At 64.2% G+C, this 18,277-nt stretch overlaps 3 protein-coding genes across 6 annotated transcripts in view; 1 reads left to right on the forward strand and 2 right to left on the reverse strand.

Moving 5' to 3' along the window:
* Positions 1–97: 97 nt before the first annotated feature.
* POLR2E (RNA polymerase II, I and III subunit E) lies at positions 98–5,629 on the reverse strand. 3 transcript variants are annotated; one of them, XM_026480874.4, is made up of 8 exons: positions 5,427–5,629; positions 4,199–4,373; positions 2,283–2,398; positions 1,611–1,691; positions 1,068–1,126; positions 880–958; positions 684–764; positions 98–417 (listed from the first exon to the last, which is right to left on the reverse strand). In XM_026480874.4, exons 1-7 carry the CDS (start codon positions 5,481–5,483, stop codon positions 699–701), a joined length of 633 nt encoding a protein of 210 aa, XP_026336659.1. In that variant the 5' UTR covers positions 5,484–5,629; the 3' UTR covers positions 98–417; positions 684–698. The 3 variants fall into 3 exon arrangements, with proteins under 3 accessions (XP_026336659.1, XP_026336658.1, XP_026336657.1); XM_026480873.4 differs by having other exon boundaries at positions 98–471; positions 5,427–5,574; XM_026480872.4 differs by lacking the exon at positions 98–417 and adding an exon at positions 482–548 and having other exon boundaries at positions 5,427–5,574.
* Positions 5,630–9,808: 4,179 nt separating this feature from the next.
* Positions 9,809–12,170, forward strand: GPX4 (glutathione peroxidase 4). Its single transcript, XM_026480876.3, has 7 exons — positions 9,809–9,950; positions 10,845–10,939; positions 11,023–11,167; positions 11,248–11,399; positions 11,514–11,538; positions 11,781–11,840; positions 11,921–12,170. The coding sequence occupies exons 1-7, from the start codon at positions 9,867–9,869 to the stop codon at positions 11,951–11,953; spliced, it is 594 nt and encodes a 197-aa protein (XP_026336661.1). The 5' UTR covers positions 9,809–9,866; the 3' UTR covers positions 11,954–12,170.
* A 1,346-nt stretch (positions 12,171–13,516) lies between these two features.
* SBNO2 (strawberry notch homolog 2) overlaps positions 13,517–18,277 on the reverse strand; it is a 38,540-nt gene continuing 33,779 nt past the window's right edge. Inside the window, exons 18-29 of one of the 2 annotated variants that reach the window (XM_026480871.4) lie at positions 18,032–18,167; positions 17,838–17,950; positions 17,673–17,744; positions 17,469–17,577; positions 17,188–17,262; positions 16,945–17,088; positions 15,927–16,021; positions 15,747–15,839; positions 15,492–15,623; positions 15,217–15,293; positions 14,828–15,018; positions 13,517–14,747 (exon numbers count right to left, since the gene is read on the reverse strand). In XM_026480871.4, the coding sequence (XP_026336656.1) occupies positions 14,266–14,747; positions 14,828–15,018; positions 15,217–15,293; positions 15,492–15,623; positions 15,747–15,839; positions 15,927–16,021; positions 16,945–17,088; positions 17,188–17,262; positions 17,469–17,577; positions 17,673–17,744; positions 17,838–17,950; positions 18,032–18,167 (1,719 nt within the window). In that variant the 3' untranslated portion in view covers positions 13,517–14,265. The remainder of the gene's footprint in view (positions 14,748–14,827; positions 15,019–15,216; positions 15,294–15,491; positions 15,624–15,746; positions 15,840–15,926; positions 16,022–16,944; positions 17,089–17,187; positions 17,263–17,468; positions 17,578–17,672; positions 17,745–17,837; positions 17,951–18,031; positions 18,168–18,277) is intronic. The other variant, XM_057311406.1, reaches the window with a different exon arrangement.

Below are 18,277 nucleotides of genomic sequence, written 5' to 3' on the forward strand. Positions count from 1 at the left end.
CCGCAGAACGAGGGGGCGGGCCTGGGGCTAGAGCCTCAAGCGCGGCCACTCGCTGCAAACCTGCCATTCCGCCTTGCGTCTCCACACGGGCCAGTTATTTACTCAAATACGTTTAATTTTTAAAACACCTGGCATCAAATAGCAACTCCCTCCCTGTGGCCCCGGGTGTGCTCACAGCCAGCCTCGGGGCCACCCTGGTGGGGCCCGGCGACAGCACCGTGGTGGGGGCTGGCCAGACACTTGAGCCAGGACTGCTGTGGGTCACCAGCTGCCGCGGGCCTCCCTGTGGCGTCCTGTCCCTTCCGGAGGCACGCTTATGCAGGGTCCAGGGTGGGGCTTGGCATCCAGATGAGGCCACCCCGGGGTCCAGAGCAGCAGTGGTACAGTCCCTGGGGGGTGGGGTGGCCACAGCCCCATCTGTCTCCAGGCCGCAGGGCGGGAGAGGGAAGGAAGGACGACCACGTGTCACGTCTGTTGTGTGAGGCGAGACCAGATGAACGGGAAGTGGGGTTGCCTCCAAGCCCCCCCCGGGGAGGTGACACAGAGGACTGGGGGGGACAGGAAGACGGGGCTCACTCCTGGGACGGACGGGCCCTTCCTGCACCCAACAGGGAGAGTCCCGCCCCCACACCCCGCAGGCCCTGCGGCCACAGCGCGCACCCCAGCCACGAGCCGCGTCTCACCCGCGAGCCGGGCGGCTACTGCACCAGCCGGTAGGTGATGTATCTGCCCGCGGTCTCGCTGGGCCGGATGATCTTCACCACCTGTGGGCATGAGAGAGCAGGGCTGGCGTGGGGCCGCACAGCAGGCCCTGCGCCCGCGTGAGGACGGCGTGACGGCGGCCCCGGCTCTAAAGGGGGCTGGGGTGGATCTCCTCACCTGCCCTCGCTTTATCCCGAAGTAGCGTGCCACTGGGTCTCCGGCCTGGATCCTGGGCAGCTGGTTCTCTCGCAGTTTACTGAGAAGCTCAGTCAGGGAAAAAGCCAGGCTCCGCTGGCTGGGGTGGGAGTGGGGGCGTGCGGGTGGGAGGGGAGGAGACGGGCCCAGGGCGGGGGGCAAAAGGATACTACCGGGCCAGCAGCTCTGTCACCTCCTCCTTGGTCATGACGACGTGCTCTGGGACCAGCTGCCAAGAGGAAAAGCCGAGTCTCCGTGGGTGCAAGAGACCCCGCTGTGCCCCCGTGTGCAACAGGGGAGCAGCGTGGCCTGTTTCCTTGGCGTGAACCATCCACCCGGGCGCCCAGGGACATCACAGAGGTCCTGGCTACAATCCCACCTTGCTCCTGACTCCACATGTGGATGGGGGCTAGAGCCTGCAGCTCATGCAGACGGGCCGTGGGGCACAATCTGGGGACACTGGGACTCCTGGGAAAACAGATTCCATCCCCCACCTCGCCCCCCAGCTTCCTGACTCCTGGCAGGTTCCCAGGTGATGCTGCTGCTTCCCACCCAGGGCCACACTCGGAGACCCCTGCTCTGCTTCCTTCAGCAGACCTTCTCCCCCAGAACGGGGAGCGCTGGCACCTGGACGTGTCCCCACAACCCTCTTACGCTCTGGCGGGGGCCACATCTCTGCCATCCCTAAGCAGCCCTCACACTCAGGCCCCTACCTCATGCTCCGTGATGTTAATGAGTAGCTCCTGCTGCAGAAACTGCTCCAGGATGTACTTGGGGGCCATGTCAACCAGAGACTGGAAGAGACGCCGACCCTCACACACAGCCAAGGGCCAGGACGACGCCACCCATTTCTTCCCCAGAGGCTGACGGCAGGCGGGCAGCCAAAGGGGGTTTATTCTCACACCTCAGTAGGTGCCATGCGTCACAATCAGGAAATCCCACTACTGGTCAGCGAGACTTCTCGAGGAGGAAGGGCCCACCTGCCCCGACACAGTTCCAAGGCCTCAGCCTGGTGTCACAAACAGTCACATCTGACAAAATGCTCCCTCGGATGTCCCTGTGCTAGTGGGGCGGTGAGAACTCTGCACAGGGACAAGACTGCTTGCTGGCCCACCAATCCCAAACACCAACCTCCACTCAGGGACACGGGCACCCACACGGGCCACGTCCCCGTTCTGGCTTCTCTCCTTAGCGGGCATCAGCCACGACAATGCTGGGCTGGCTTTGGGAGGCCCAAGGAGGAAAGCCGCTCCTTCTCAGATCCCAAGCTCCCGAGGCCCCATCAGCACACGGGGCTGACACCACCAGGGGCTGGCGGGCAGCATGCCCACCCTGGGTGAGGACTGTCAGCAGGGCCCGGGGAGGGGGACCACACACAGGCCCACCTGCTTGGCGGAGGGGGTCATGCCCTGCTGCACCACGATGAGGGCCCGGGTGATATTCTCCTCCTGCATCCGCTGGCAGTACACCTTGATAGTCTTGATCCCCACTTTCGGCTCCTCTGGGAACAGAACACATGGTGGTCTACACTGCAAGGGCCCCTCTTCCCTGGGGGTCCCTGCGTCCTAGCTCTACCTCGCCAAGGGGTCCCAGTGCCGCTCGGGAACAGGCCCTTCTCTCTGGGGCCTCAGTTTCCCCATGAGCCCAACAGGAACCAGGGTGTGGGTTCTCCTCCACATCTCCTGGGGAGCTGAAAGGTGGCCTGCATCTCCCCACCTAACGGGTCCCTCTCTGGAACGAGGATCTGGGAGTCCATACGGTGTAGTGCCTCAGTGGCTCCGAGGTCTGCGAACCTCCCAGATGAAGCGGTTTGCCTGGTCCAGGCTCCGAGGTGGCTGCGTGTCCAGAGGGACATGGTCAGCTGACCTGAGGGACGACAGTCCCATCCCTGCACAGCAAGACCTGCCGGACCCTCAGAGCCAGCGGAAGGTCAGCAAGCGCCAGGACGTGTGAGGGGCTCCCAGGCAGGCCTTCCTGTGCACGCAGCACATCTCCTCAGACCCTCACTCACCTGACAGGCAGCATCAGGGGCAGAGTCCCCCAAAATCCTTGTGTTAGAGTCCTAACCCCTAGTACCTCGAATGTGACTGTACTCGAGAACAAAGTCTTTAAAGAGATGGTTCAATCTAAACAAAGTCGTTAGGGTAGACCTTAGCGGGAAAACCGGCAGCCCTCTAAGATGTGAGGACACAGAGATGCAGAGGGACGACCCCATGAGGACATGGAGACGGCTGTCAGGCTGCCGGGAGCGAGGCCTCAGGGAACCCAGCCCTGCCGACACCCTGGTCTCAGACATCCTGCCTCCAGCACGGGGAGGGGATCAGAGTGCTGCTGAAGAGGCCCGTCTGCGGGGCTCTGTTACAGCAGTCCGCGTGGACTAACACGGTGGGAAACTCAGTCCTGTCCTGGGGCCCGTTCGTGAACACGACACCCCCTGTCCAACTCCGGGGAAGGCCCTGCCACCAGGCAGGTTCCGAGGAGGCTGAGAGCTCCACGGGGAGTCACGTGATTAGGCAGCAAGCCTTCCGGTAAACACGCCTCACACATGGGGGCGCTTTTTGTAAAAGTACCGGCGGGGTCCATCCTGCAATGTTTTCTAACCCTTGATTCTAGGCAGGGGCCTGGGCCCCCAGGGTGCTCACCACACACACGGCCTCCCAACCTTTATGGGCTTTACAATCAGGCTGCCTCAGTGCAGTAGGGGCCAAGACAGAGAAGCACAGGGGTCCTGGGACACCCATGGTGGGCTCTTCGCTCAACCTGGGGCTTTGAAGGGCTCCTGGAAGAGGAGGCACCCGAACTCGGTCTCCAAGGATGACAGATGGACGCTGAGCAGGCAGAGCAAGGAGGAAAGAGTGTGCTGAGGGGGTGGACCAGGCCCAGGACAGGGCGACAACCCTGCAGCAGCACAGGAAGGAGCTGTGGGGAATGGGAAGCACGGGAGTGGAAGGCGGGCTGTCAGGTGGGGTCAGAGAGGACACAGGTGAGTCTGACGTCAGGAAGGGACTACGGGCCCACTGGGGAGGCCTGTGATAATCCTGCTAGACAGAGAAAACCATCAAGGAAGAAACAGGGAGGAACCAGAAAAAGTGCTCAGACAAGTCAGAGGTCAATGGCCTCGTCCTCAGTGGGGAGGGGGAGCTTTCTTCCCAGACTGGGCAGAATAAAAGGGTAGGTGTAGACACTGGGTCACCCAGCAAGCAGCTGCTATGAGCTGACCCCTGAGAAGGCCCTTGAATGGCTCTACTAGAACCGTGATCCCTAGGAGACACACAGCCACCAGGACCGGCAAGGCCCTCACCTGGGAAGAAGACGAACATCTGGTCAGTGGGGTCGTCGTTGTGGGCCACCAGCACTGTGAGGTCTGTGCGCCGTGGCCGCCCCTCACTCGGCTTGTCCCCAAACTGGGCCTTGAACTCTTCCAGTGTCTGGTCCAGCTCATCCTGGGTCACCAGGTAGCCACGGTCGTGACACAGCTGCAGAGAAAACTAACTAGGTGAGCTCAGGGCAGAGGAGGGATGGCGGGAAGAGCTCAAGTCGGATGAGGCCACTACGGAGAATGACACAGGTTTTTAGGGCCTGGTGTGACAGGTGCATGTAGAGGTCAGAGAGGAAGGGGCAAGTAAGGACAAAGACCAGGACACACCCCAAGAGAGCTCCTGCACAGAGCCAGCTGTCATGCACGTGTTGTCATCTTATCCTGAGCTTCGGGGACAGGCCGTGATTGGGAAGCAGGGGCAGAGCTATGGCCCTGGGGTCTGGGGCACATGGAAGCAGCAGGGTGGGAGGGGCGCTGGGGGGCAGGCCAGGGCAGACTCTGGTTGGGAAACGGGACAAAGGCTGCGAGCCAGTACTCAGAAGTCAAGGTTCTTCGAGGGGGCAGATCGAAGAGGACCCAGAGGGAGAAAGGGGAGGTCAGAGCTGCTGCTCAGCCCCGCGCCCACCCCTCTTCCCCCAGGAGACCCCTGGCCCGATTCTCGGCGTACAGCCCCCGGGGCCCCCGGCGCTGTCAGCCACAGGCACAGCTGTTTTGGTGCCTCTCTTACACTAACTTTGCAAAGTGATAAAGAGACGCTGCAAGCCGCTGCCTGGGTTTAGTCCCGGCAGGATTTGAGTCCCCTCCCACGGGGCGGTTAAACCGCGTGGCACGCAGCGGATGCTCAGCCAGCTTGCTGCTATTAGTCGTCCTGATCGGCCCGAGTAACTCAAAGCTGGTGGCCGGGAAGCAGCCGCCGGACGGGGAGACCCCCAGACGGCAGGTCAGGCCGGCTGAGCGGCAGGGCTCCGCCCACGCCCCCGGCTCTGGGGCTGTGTGTCAGGCACGCGGAGGACAGCTGAAGCCCCTCGGGAGCACGGCCGGGCGGAAGGACGCGGGTCTGCCGCCTCCTCCCTCCCGCTCGACCGAGACGCTCCCCGGGGCCGCCGGGCTCCCCTCCCGACCCGTCCGCTCCGCCCTCCCGAGCCGCCGCGTGCCCGGCTCGCCCGGCGCGGCGAGGCCCGCCCTCCCCGCGTCAGCCACGCAGGCGCACCTGCATGATGGTCTTGCGGATCTTCCACAGCCGGTACGTCTCCTCCTCGTCGTCCATGGCCGCCGCCGCTTTCAGTCAACGCGCCTGAGCCCGCGGCAGGACCCGCGCTGACTGCGCCTGCGCCGAGCCCCGGTCAAGCCCCCGCCCCGCCCCGTGCGGGGCTGTCGACAGCGAACGCCTGACTCCAGAGACCTTCGGGGGCGGCAGCGCCGAGGGCAGCCCGGGCCTTCCGAGGGCGCCGGTTGGCTGCGCGAGAGCCGAGCGAACGGAACCGCCCACTCTCGCCCCGGCAGTTCTCGCGTGGCCTTGGCCGCGGCGCCTCTCGGGAGTTGTGGTTTCCGCTCAGCTCCCATCAGAGGCTCCCGAGAGGCAGAGGCGAGGTGTGAGCGGGGAAACTGAGGCTCGGACGGGCTCAGCGGTCGCTCGCCTCTCTACCAGAGACGGGCGGGCAACTTAGCAGACCCTTCATAAATATTCATCCAACTGCTGTGGGCCGCGTCCAGCTTAATGCCCATGAGCCTCAGTTTTCCCTTCTGTACAGTGGAAATTAAGTGTCCCCGTTTCAGAGGACTAAGCCTCTAAAGGGACGGAGTTTCTGGCACGGCTCCTGGGCTCAGGAAGTGCTCCCACCTTTGTGTCCCCCCTGTCCTATCTCCTGAGAGCAAGTCTCTGCCCGCATATTCCGCAGCCCCAACCCCGACTGCGCGTCTGCCCTTCTCCCCGCCCAGCGCTCGCCCCATTGGAGGCCGCCAGGGACTTCTCACTCGGAGATACATTCCCAGAGCGGGTGAACAAAACAGACCAAGCCCCCCTCACAGTCCAGGGAGACACAATAGAAACCCTGAGCACAACAACGACATTAGAAGGTGACAGTGCTATGGAAGATGGGAGCTAAGCGAGATGGGAGATTTTCAGTTTCAAACAGGAAGGTCAGGGAAAGGCCCAAGGAGAGGGAGGAAGCTGTGGCAATGTCTGAAGAAAGGTGTATAGGGCAGAGGGCACATCGTGTGCAAAGGCCCTGAGGCTGCACTTTGCCTGGTGTGCTGGCAGCAAGGAGCCATGTGCGGGGAGGGGAAGGAGAGGAGGTTAGAGGGTGTAGTGGGGCAAACCCTAGGAGGCCTTGTTGGTTGGGTTGAAAAGGCTGGGTTTTCTTTTTCAGCCACTGTCAGCATTTCTGCAGAGAGACCAGGGAGAGGACAGGCCACAGATAGGGTGGGGGTGAGCAGAGGGCGGGCTCCTGGTGTTTTGAAGGTGGACCTCACAGGATTTGCCGGTGGACAGGATGCGGAGAAGAGAGAGACAGAGAGGGAGGAGGAACAGAGCTGCCAGGACCAGCAGACCAGGGAGAAACAGGTGTAGGCAGCAGATAAGAAAGGGCCTGGGGAGGGGTGCCTGGGTGGCTCAGTTGGTTAGGCTTCTGACTCTTGATTTCAGCTAAAGTCATGGTCTCAGGGTCATGGAATTGAGCCTTGAGTTGTGCTCCCAGCTCAGTGGGGAGTCTGCTGGGGATTTTCTCTCTCCCTCTCCCGCTGCACCTCCCCTGACTCGTTCATGCACTTTCTAATAAATAATTTTTTAAAGATTTCATTTATTTATTTGACAGAGAGACAGCCAGCGAGAGAGGGAACACAAGCAGGGGGAGTGGGAGAGGGAGAAGCAGGCTCCCAGCGGAGGAGCCCGATGTGGGACTCGATCCCGGGACTCCGGGATCACGCCCTGAGCCGAAGGCAGACGCTTAACAACTGAGCCACCCAGGCGCCCCTCTAATAAATAATTTTTTTTAAAAAAGAAAAGAATGGGGCTCCAGTAGCGCCTGGCTGGCTCAGTTGATGAAGCATGAGTTCCAACCCTACCTTGGGCATAGAGATTACTTTAAAATTAAATTAAAATTGGGGCGCCTGGGTGGCTTAGCAGTGTCAGGCTCCCTGCTCAGTGGGGAGTCTGCTTCTCCCTCTCCCTCTGCTCTTCCCCCCACTCGTGTTCTCTCTCTCAGTCTCTCACTTTCTCTTAAATAAATAAAAATCTTTAAAAAAATAAAAATTAAAATTGAAAGAAAGAGGGCGCCTGGGTGGCTCAGACGGTTAAGCATCTGCCTTCGGCTCAGGTCTTGATCCCAGGGGCCTGGGATCGAGTCCCACATCTGGCTCCCTGCTCAGCGGGGAGCCTGCTTGTCCCTCTCCCTCTGCCATTCCCTCCGCTTGTGCTCTCTGGCTCTATCTCTCTGTCAGATAAATAAATAAAATCTTTAAGAAAATAAAATTGAAAGAGAGAAAGAAAGGTTCCTGTCGCCCCAAGTAGAAATGTCGAGGAGACAATGGGGTATTAGTCTGGAATCCCAGGCAAGGTCCAAGTGGAGACAGACATGTGGGAGTCACTGGAGATTGGAGCCTGGATGAGGTCACCAAACAGATTGGAAACCTTGCCAAGAGGAGGAGAGGGCACAGACCCTGAGGCTGCGGCCAGTGGTAGCCACGTGAACCAAGGCACGTTACTCAACCTTTTTTCTGCCTAATGCCTCCCTTCCCCCTGCCTTGTGGAACAGAAGCAAGGACAACACCCACTTCACAGGGGACCTGGCTCAGGATTGCAGCACCAGCTGCCAGCAGCGTTACAGGACCTCTCCTGAGCAGAATAAAGAGCAGCGGGAGGGGCCAGGTGGCCTCCAACGGGGTGAAGAAGGTGTCTGGAGGAGGAGGAGGGAGAGCCATCAACAAGGTCACCAAACAGCGAGTCTGAGCAGACCTGAAGATCAGGCAGGGGCTGAGCTGAGCACACACTGTCGGAGACCCTGAAGGGGGCAGATCAGGAGGGCGCCCAGCCAGGTGGGATTAGGGGAGGAAAGGAGTTAGAGATGGGGACGCGGATGCCAAGGGGAGAGGGGGCCAAAGGCGGAGAGGGCTAGGAGCAGATCTTAAGATGGGAGAAATGGCATCTGTCTAGGTTGCCCGAATGCGCAAATCTGAGTAAGGGGACTAGGCAGGATTGTTGGACCTGGGTCCGGGAGGAGGCTGGGTCCAAGGAGGGCTGGCCTGGATGGTCCCCCGAGAGGGCCCAGGTATGGGTGGCAGGTGGATACAGCAACGGCTGTGGCCTTTAGGTAGTCTTGCTGTTCCACAGGAAGAGAGAGGAGAAAGGAAGGGCTCATGGGAGCAGGTGGGCCTTGGGACCCAGAGAAGCTGGCAAGGCCTGTGCACAGTTCCATGATTCAGACAACACAGCCATGCACCCCCACATTGTTCCAGGGAGGCAGCAGTAGAGGGGGACCGGGTGCTTTTTGAGAAATGAGTCTGCCCAGCAGAGAGAATGGGGGCTCCCCTCCAGAGGTGCCCCTGACAAGTGGGCCTCTGGTAGCCAGCGGGGCTGGAGGTAGGACACCCTGTGCTGAGGGTTGTGCAAGACAAGAAATGGGGAAGTGGACCCTGAATGGGTTACCCCATTCCGCTGCCTTTACCACCAAACTTGGCCAGCACTTGGGCAGGCCTGTGTCGGAGGCAGAGAAGGGGTCTCACTGGCCCCCCCAAGTGAGCCAAGCCCAGACAGTCCTGCCCCCAAGGCCTCTGCAGCGACGGTCCAGGGAGGGTCGGAGAGGGGGCAAGAGGCTGATTGCAGCACAGGTCAAAGTCCAGTCTCTGCTGGGAGTGGGGGCAGCCCGGCCCGCCGAGGCATTTCTGGACTCCCAAGAGTGGGCGGGTGTGTTTTCTGCACCGCCCTGGCCAAATGCCAGAACCGGAGTGAAAACAAGTCCTAAGCCCAGAGGTCGAGCACTCCCGCCCCGCGTGCAGACGGTCGTGCACCGTGGGCCGCTCCTGCCCGCACACACCTGCCCGGCTCACACCTGCGCGTCCTCGCGGCCGCCGGGGCCCGCTAACGGTCACCTGCTTAGTGGTCCCCGGCTCACGTGCCCCTTCTAACGGCGGGCGCTCGCCGCGGGGTGGCCTCCGGCCTTCTCTGGGCCCACGGGCCGGGCGAGACGCCCCCGCGGCGACACCACGGTCGCGAGTGAGCCGGAGTCCGACCCCGTGTGACTTTATTAACTTTTAAAAGAAAACCTCCAGTGTTCAAAGAGCTGGGGCGGTTTTTCTGCGAGTTCGAGCCCCCCACCACGGGTTTCCAGTAGTATCTCAAGTTGTCGGGCAACCCGCGGTGCTGCGGTCAACCACCCGGATAACTGTCCAAAACCCACCAACCGACCGCCTGCGTAGACTCCGCAGCCCGCCCGCCGGCGAGCATGCGCAGTCGCCCACCGCAGCGCAGCCGCTTTCCCCCGGCCCCGCCCTCCTATTGGCTGGCGTCACCATGGGTCCGCCCCTCCCGCGCGTCCGACCAATGAGGGAGCTGATGGGCGTGGCCTAGGGCGGGGAGGAGAGGGGCGCCGGCGCGCGTCCATTGGTCGGCTCGGCGAGGGGAGGAGCCGCTGCCTCCGGCGCCCCCGCAGCCGCGATGAACCTCAGCCGCCTGTGCCGCCTGCTGAAGCCGGCGCTGCTGTGCGGGACGCTGGCTGCGCCCGGTCTGGCCAGCACCATGGTGAGCGCGGCGCCGGCGGCGGGCCGACAGGCCGTTGGGCGGGCGCGCGGGGCCGCGGTGGGCTCGGGCGGGGGCCGTTCGGGAGCAGCGCTTGGGCGGCCGGGGCCCCCGTTGGGCGCCTCCGGGCCGCGCGAGGCCGCGGGGGACTGGGCGCCCTCGGCCGCTGGCGTCCCCGGCCGGGGCCCGGCGAGCGGAGGGTGCCGGGTGGGCCGGAAGCCCCGGGTCACACGCTGCGGGGCGTCCCCGCCCCTCCCCCGCCCTGCGCGGCCCCAGGGCCCTGCTTGGTGGCGTCACAGACGGGCGGCCGGGCGCCCTGGCTACCGGCCTTTTTTGTCCCCCGGGCGCGGCCCTCGGTGGGCACAGGCGCGGCCGGAGGCGGTCGGGCATGCGCCGCGCGGCCGCCGGCTCCCCGGGTCGCCGCGGGCAGCGGCGCCGGTTGCCGGGCAGGCGGCGGCGGCGGCGGCGCCGAGTCCCCCGGCGGCGGAAGGCTGGGGCTTGCGGGCGCAAGAGGGCGCGCCCCCGGCGGGAGGAGTCCCGTCTCGAGAGTCCAGGGCAGGCGGAGCTCGCGACCTGGGAAAGCGGCTGTAGCGCCGACTGCCCAGACCCGGTGCGCGCGGGGCCCCCACCCCCGCCGCCGGGGCGCCTGGCGCGGTCCCAAGCCCTCTCTCGGCCTCAGTGTCTTCTCTCAGTCGTGCGCTCTTGCGCAAAGGGCGTGCGCCCTTGAGGAGGAGTCCTCAGTTTTTCCTTGCCCCGGGGACTTGGTTTTCTCGGCCTGGATCCGCCTGGGAGCCCTTGCTCTGGGGACCCCGGGCCGGGCGAGTGGGCCAGGTGGCAGTGGGGCTCCGGCTCCGCGCCCCGAGGTCCCCACGCCGCTCATGCGCCCTTGTCTTGCAGTGTGCGTCCCGAGACGACTGGCGCTGTGCTCAGTCCATGCACGAGTTCTCCGCCAAGGACATCGATGGACGCATGGTTAACCTGGACAAGTACCGGTGGGTACCTAAGTGCCCGGTGGGAGAGGCAGGGGAAAGGTTGGCGGCCCTGACCTGGCCTGACTGCCCCATCTCGCCTCCAGGGGCTTCGTGTGCATCGTCACCAATGTGGCCTCGCAATGAGGCAAAACAGACGTAAACTATACTCAGCTTGTCGACCTGCACGCCCGATATGCTGAGTGCGGTTTACGGATCCTGGCCTTCCCTTGCAACCAGTTCGGGCGGCAGGTGCGTGTCCGGGTGTGGGGGAAGGGGGCCAACGGGAGTGCAGGACTCCTCACTCACCCCCACACCCCTGCTTGCTACAGGAGCCAGGGAGTAATGCGGAGATCAAGGAGTTCGCTGCTGGCTATAATGTCAAATTCGATATGTACAGCAAGATCTGTGTGAATGGGGACGATGCTCACCCGCTGTGGAAGTGGATGAAAGTCCAGCCCAAGGGGAGGGGCATCCTGGGAAAGTGAGTGGGCGCGTGGGGAGGGGAGAGGAGAGGGAAGGGGGGGATGGGGTTGGGGGGGGTGTTGCTTGCTTCGCCACAGCATTCATTCCTTATGACTTCACATTGCTTTTGTAGTGCCATCAAATGGAACTTCACCAAGGTAAGGGGAGGCTGGGAGTTGGGGGGTGGGGGTGGGGTGGGACAGGCCAGGACTGTGTCCAGGGCCAGCTCCTGCCCCGGGGCCCCTGTCCACTCAGCCATAGCTCAGTGCCCTGCCCCAAGGTGCTCCAGCCCTGCCCCAAATGGGGCAGTAGGTGGGGGGCTGCTTGCTCGCCCCCAGCCCCCCTGGCAGCATCCCCCTGACCCATGGTTTCCCCGTTTTGACACGGCCTTTCTCGGCAGTTCCTCATTGACAAGAACGGCTGTGTGGTGAAGCGGTATGGTCCCATGGAAGAGCCCCTGGTAGGTGCCTTTCCACTGAGCCCGCTAGGGGTGGGGGCCAAGGGGAGAGGCCACCCCTGACCCCCCTTTTCCTCCCACAGGTAATAGAGAAGGACTTGCCCTGCTACCTCTAGCTCCACAAGTACGCGCCCTCTCCACGGCCCCTGCCCCTCGGAGCCTTCCACCCGGCACCCATGACGGTCTGCCTGAAAACCAGCCCACTGGTGGGGCAGACCCGAGAACCCGGCGTGCATTCCCCCGCCGGAGGAAGGTTCCTCAGGCCCGGCTCGAGGCTTGGCGCCCCCACCCCTGGTTATCTTGTGGGAATAAAACATACAAATTGGCCTGCCACGTGCTCCTGCGTCCTTGGGGTGGGGTTGGGGGGCAGGTGGGGGAGCCTTTTGCCCGGGCCCCTTCTGGTTCAGGGGCAGGTCCTGGGAGCTCCTCAGGCTTTCGGGAGTTCCTGAGCGCTCTGGGAGTTCCTGAGCGCTCTGGGCTCCGAGGGCCGTGTCTGCCCTGCGGCCCCACTGCTGATCCGAGCAGCCCCACCACTAATCCGAGCAGCCCCACCCAGCGAGCACAAGCACTGCTGACCCAGGAGGAGATAATAGGAATTACTGCCGTCTCTCCCAGCCCAGGGTGGGGTTGGCAGCTGTTAGGGGCACGCTTGGGGCCCGTCTTCCCCAGCGCCTAGAGGGGACTGTCAGGGGGCCTGGGCCTTGGGGCTCTAACCACTGGGGGAGCCAGGCACCTGGGGCTGAGCATCAGGCCACGCTGGACTGGGCACAGAGCCACGCCGGGCACACTGGCCTCGTTGTTGGACATCGAGCCGGGGCATCCAGGCCCGCCCATGGGGCCTCATCTGGTGGAGGCAGGGGGGTGTTGTCTACAGCCCTCTTGCCCCAGGAGGGGTGGGGAATGGCCTGAGGCCAGGAGGGTCCTTCGGATGGACACCTGTCCCTGTTCTGGGGGCCTAGGGGGATGGCACAGTTGGAGGGTGGCTGAGCCTGCCCCCCCTTCCCCCCCAATTTCCAGTATCTCCAGTAAGGGTCAGCAGCAGAGGAACAGGGCTGGAGGACTGGAATAACCAGGTTGAGAGCAACCCCAGCCACCCTAAGCTGCTTCCCCTGGGGTCTCCTGGCTCCTCACTGGTTCACATTCTGGCTGGTCAGGCCCTTCTAACTTCAGGGCCAGACCCCAGTATGCTTCCTGTGGCTTCCAGGAAGAGCCCAGCTCTTGGGCCCTCCTGCTCCTGGGCTTCCCCATGTGCCAGGGGCAACCTTGGGGAAAAAACCAAAGCAGGGGCCACAACTGTGCACACCAGTGATCAGAGGAACTGGTCTCAGAGCACCACCGTGAGTGTCCCCAGTGGGGTTTGTGTCTCTAGCAGGCAGGAGACGGCCAGCTTTTGGCCCAAGACACCATGGGCTGGCCTGCCACGCTGGTGACAGAATGACAGTAGGCAATGGCCCCTGGGGCAGGGACCTGTCTTCTTCAGCCTGGCCCGCGGCCTCTACACAGGCCTTGGCCTCACATGGGTCTGGAAGAAGAGTGGGCTGGTCTCACCCACCCTGGCTGTTCTTCACAGGCCACAGCCACCTTGACCGCCCCTGCGCGGGGTCACTGCAGGCATCTGCTAAAGGCTCCTGGAGGAGACTTGCAGCTCCCCCCCCCCCCCATCTCTGCAGGCTAGAGAAGCAGACAATCTGGGAAGTAGTGAAAAGGCACATATATTTAAAAAAGATCTCTTTACATATGTACACTTGAATTCATTATAAATACACATAGAAACCAGGGGGCCCGTCCACACCGCCAGCTCCACGGCAGATTCTGGGGCCTGGGAGAGGTGGCCGGGCAATAATTTAGGGAGCAAAGAGAGTGGGGAAGAATTGCATATATTAAATGGGGGGGGGGTCTGTCCCATGGAGCCCCCCAGTGAAGGCAGGGCCCTGAGCACCTGGGGTTTCCTGAGTTTCCAGCTCTTGGGGCCACCCAGTTTTGTGGATTTCAGGGCTTCCGATCAGACCAGGCCCTGTAAGGTGGGTGGGGTGAGGTGGTTTGGGGAGCCCCTGCCTAGCCCTGGGGGGCAGCAGAGGACAGAGGCACAGGAAGGGTGGGCCCCCCACCCTTAGGCCCTGCCCGAGCCTAGACTCCGAGTCTAGACCCCGAGTCATCCTGAGTGGGACCTGCACTGCCTCGGAGAGCCCGGAAGGGCGGGCAGCATCTGGAGGGGTCTGCCCGGCCGCCGGCAGGGAAGGCACTGCAGTGGAGGCCTCCGGAACTGGAGGAGGGGCACCGCAGCCCCCCTCCCTGGTAGTCCGCAGGGGAGCCTGGCCTCGCTCAGCCCCCACGTGAGTAGGAGAGAAGACTGAGTCCCTGTGGACACGGCGCGTATTGCAAATAACTAAGCTTCCTCTCGGACACTGGCTCCGGTTGCCTGCCGGGCCTAGGAGTTTGGAAAGGGGGGGCCGAACTGAATGACGCTCTGCCGCTCGGGGCCCCCGCCCCCACTGGGCGCCCCTGCTGCCCCTGCGCCTGGCCCGGGGGGACCGGTGGGCGGCCCAGCGTTGAGGGAGCGCAGCATGTCCTCCAACACCTCCTTGAAGTTGATGTCGCGGCCCTGGTGCACCAGGGCGGCGGGGTCCGCGGCCGTGTCCGGGGCGCCCAGCAGCAGGCCACTGGGGGCGGGCGCGGGGTCCGGGGGCGGGGGCGGGAAGGCAAAAGGCGAGGGCGGCGGGAAGGCCTGGGCCGGCGGGCTGTACGTGAGGTCCAGGACCTCGCCGGGGCCGCAGGGCAGCGCAAGCGGGCGCAGGGCGGGCAGTGGCGCGGGGAAGCCCCGGCCGCGCGCGTTCTTGCGCTTGACGTCTGCATCCATGAGCTGCAGCTCCTGCAGCACGCGGCGCACGCAGCCCTCGGGGATCTTGATGCCTGGGGGCCGGGACGGAGCGTCAGGGCCCCCGAGGCGGTGCCCACCGCCCCCCCACCCCCCGTTGTGCCCGCGCGCTCACCGACTTGCTTCTTCTTGTCCTTGGTCTTGAGGCGCACGATCTGCAGGTAGCTGCTGCTGGTGACGTCGGCCATGACGGCGGCGATGCGGCCCCACACGCGCAGCAGGGCCCCGCATAGCATGTAGTGGTGACGCAGCCGCAGGCCCTGCGTGCAGTCCTTGCCCTCCTGCACCAGCCGGCAGTGGCGGTTCCTGCGCGCGGGCAGGGGAGGCCAGGCTCAGGGCGAAGCGCCGCCGCCCCTCCGCGCTCCCCCCCGCCCGGCCCCCGCGGGGTCCTGGGCACGCCCCCCTGCAGCCATGCGCGGTCTGTAGGGACCGCGTGCCCCTCCCCCCCCCCCCCAGCGTCCGGCTGCTTTGCAGAGAGGGCCCGCCCCGTCCCCCGGCCCTCACCAGGCAGTGTGGCTGCAGTGCGTCAGCGAGAAGGCGTAGCTGTTTTCCCAGTGCTCCCGGGCTTCCTCCGCCGTCACCTGGGGACACGCAGCCTCGTGAGCCACCTGCACGGCCGTGCCCCCCGTGCAGGGCGCCCCAGGCCTGCTCCGCCGGCTCCTGGCAGCCAGCGGAACGGCACGGGAGGGCCCGTCAGGCGCGACCGGAGGGACAGGCGCCCCTACGCCCCGGGCGGCACCCCAGTCCATCAGCCCCACTCCCCGTGAGCCCCACGGTACCCGGCGGAACTTCCGGCACAGGCTGTCAAACGTCTCCAGCTGGCTCTGCCGGCCCACGTTAGGCTTGTACACTGTGAAGTGCTTGCCGCGGTTCTGCTCGGCCAGCAGGCAGCTTAGCTTGTTGCCCCGAACCTGGGCAGGCGGGCGTGCGCATGAGGCGGGCAGGTGGGGGCTGCTGCCCTCCCTCCCCCGCCCTTGCCCCGCCCCCCACTGAGGTCTTGCCCCCAGGGGCCGTGCAGCGGCCCAGCTGCCCACCTTGTAAGAGAGGTAGAAGCCATCATGGGTGCCCGTCAGCTCCAGCGACCTGGCGTAAGCCTCGTCCCACTTCAGGCCGCGGTCCACGCTGATCTGCAAGAGCACATGGGCTTAGAGCACGCGGGGGGCCTGGCGCTGGGGCCAGGCCTGGACCTGCTGGGCGGGTCTGTGTCTCCTCACCTTGTAGAAGACCACCTGCCCGTCCTGGGGGTGCCCAGGGGCCAGGAAAACCTGCTGGCTCTCCTCATAGATCTCATCGATGCCCGGAGCCAGGTCTGTGCAGAGGACGTGGAGAGGACGCGCAGGGGTGAGACCCTCCCGCCTGCCCCCCCCCCAAACTGGAGGGTCCTGGCTCCGTGGGGCCAGGCCCTGTGTGGCTCAGTAGGCTCCAGGCTCTGGGCTCTACGGGGCTAGGAATCCCAGGTTCTTAGGTATAGCCAGAGAGGCCCACAGGGAGCACAGTGGAGGGTTCCCCCCGCAGAGATGGGCTGGAGCCAACCCCACCCAGCGCCCTGGACGGCAAGCGGCCCCTCCAGTGGTGGGTGGCTGGGGTCCAACACCCACCCCCCCGAACCTGCTGGACACTGACACTTGGTGCGACTACAGACAGCACACAGCCTGCTCTGCGTGGCTTTGTGGGGTGGTCATGTACAGTCAGCAAACTACACCTGCCACTGATTTGATGAATAAAGTTTTATCGGCACATGGCCACGGCCATTTATTTCCCAATAGTGTGTGCTTTCACTACCAGGGCCAAGCTGAACACTCAGACACTGCCCCCCAAACCTGAAAATACTGACACTGGCCTCTTTCAGGAGGGTCTGTAGCCTCTCGGCCCGTTGTTCTTGGTGAGGGCCTGGCTTGTGGGGCAATGACAGCAAACGTGCTGGGCTTACCACCATCACACTAAGCATGCCAGTACGTGCCTCGCATCTAAATAAAACTCTCCAGTCCTTGGGGGACACCCGAGAAGGGGACCCTGTGGTTCCCCAAGCACAGGACAGCACAATAGCGCCCCCTCTCCCTGGAGTCTTCATGGTGCCCCAAGTCCTGCACCTGCAAGGCCCTCCTGGTGGCCTATGGGGGTGGGGGCTGCCCGGGCATGGCCTCAGTCTCTCCGTCTGATAGGAGAGTGGCGCTGGGGCAGGCACAATACTGCAGGGGCCGTCCCCTGCGCTGCCCCCGCTGTGGCCCTCACCCAGGATGCCCATGTCGTATTTGCCCTCCTTCTTGTCCATCTCGATGAGGTGGTCGAAGGTGTCCGAGAAGTACTGGAACAGCGCGTTCTGCTTGTGCACCTCCAGCCCCAGGATGCGGTTCAGGAACTTGGTGATGGAGCAGTCTGCTGGGCAGGTGGGGAGGGGCTCAGGCTGTGTCACGAGGGGGCCTTGCTTGGGAGGTGTGCGGGCCTTCCCACTGGGCGGCTGCGTACAGGACTCACCCTTCTCCACATCCAGACAGCCAGACCTGGACTCGCGCCCACCGATGCCGACGGACAGCAGGCCCTGCTTCATGTCTGTGGAAGGGAGGACCTCGAATGTGTGCTGCTCCCTGCCGGCCCCTCCCCAGCCAGCCCGGGGTCCTCCTTGCCGCCGGTGCCCCCTTGCTAAGTGTGTGCGGGAGGAGACTTCGGACACAAATCCCGTCTGCCAATCCCAGTGCCCCAAACAGCTCAGGGCCAAGCTGCCCCACCCCAGAGACCCTTGCTCGCCCCCAGCTCACCCCGGAAAAAGGCAGCATCTCCTCCGGGGTAGCCCTGGGGCAGTGGCACCTTGTTCTCAGTCTGGCTCAGGATGGTGGTGAGGACACAGCTGAGGGCCCGGGCGCCATACTGAGTGGAGGGGTGAGGGGGTCGGAGGGCCTGGGTCAGAGGCTGGGCCTGGGCAGGGGACACCCCCTCTGCCGCCCCCGCTCCTCCCCAGGTACCTTGTTCTCAAAGTTGTACTTGCTCAGGTCGCGGGACTCAGTGGCGCGGCGGTCCCCATGGGTCAGAGCCCCCTGCCCGGGATGGGGAAGGCCGTCGTGAGCTGCCCCCACCCGGCCCGGCGTCCCTCTGCAGCCCTTCCTTGGGGCACCCCCCCGCCCACTCACCAGGCTCTCCAGCCGCTTGGCAACGATGGAGGCAAACCTGCGCTCCCCGGCCAGCTCCGAGATGAGGAAGACGTACTCGGGCGCAGAGACCTGGTTGGACCTGTGCGTCCGGCCTGAAAGCAGAGGAGGGCTCCCAGGGACCAGCGGTGGAGGGCGGGGCGGCCCGGGGCAGGGCGTCCTGGACTTGGGCTCACCGAACTGCTGGATAGCACGGTCGGCGCTCCAGGGCAGCTCGAGCGTCATATGGACCCGGCGCCGCTGGTTCTGGACACGGCGGTCAGCTTGGAGGGAGATGCCGGAGCTGGAGGCCTCGGAGATGATGGCCACGAGCTGGGGGGATGTGGATGGGACAGTCCGTGCCCTGCACGCTTCGCCCGGACCGCCGGGGCTCACTCGGTGACCCGCACAGGCCCATATGCACACGCACACACACTCACACA

This window comes from Ursus arctos, unplaced genomic scaffold, assembly GCF_023065955.2.
Source record: "Ursus arctos isolate Adak ecotype North America unplaced genomic scaffold, UrsArc2.0 scaffold_14, whole genome shotgun sequence".
Taxonomy (NCBI): domain Eukaryota; kingdom Metazoa; phylum Chordata; class Mammalia; order Carnivora; family Ursidae; genus Ursus; species Ursus arctos.

Bases quoted from the DNA above. Each gene is read 5' to 3' on its own strand.
- POLR2E (XM_026480874.4), bottom strand. From the start codon at position 5,483: ATGGACGACGAGGAGGAGACGTACCGGCTGTGGAAGATCCGCAAGACC. The intron at 1,127-1,610 runs GTAGGGGCCTGA...TCCTCTTGGCAG, and splicing joins TTAACATCACGGAGCATGAG to CTGGTCCCAGAGCACGTCGT. The intron at 765-879 runs GTGAGGAGATCC...TCATGCCCACAG, and splicing joins TCGGGATAAAGCGAGGGCAG to GTGGTGAAGATCATCCGGCC.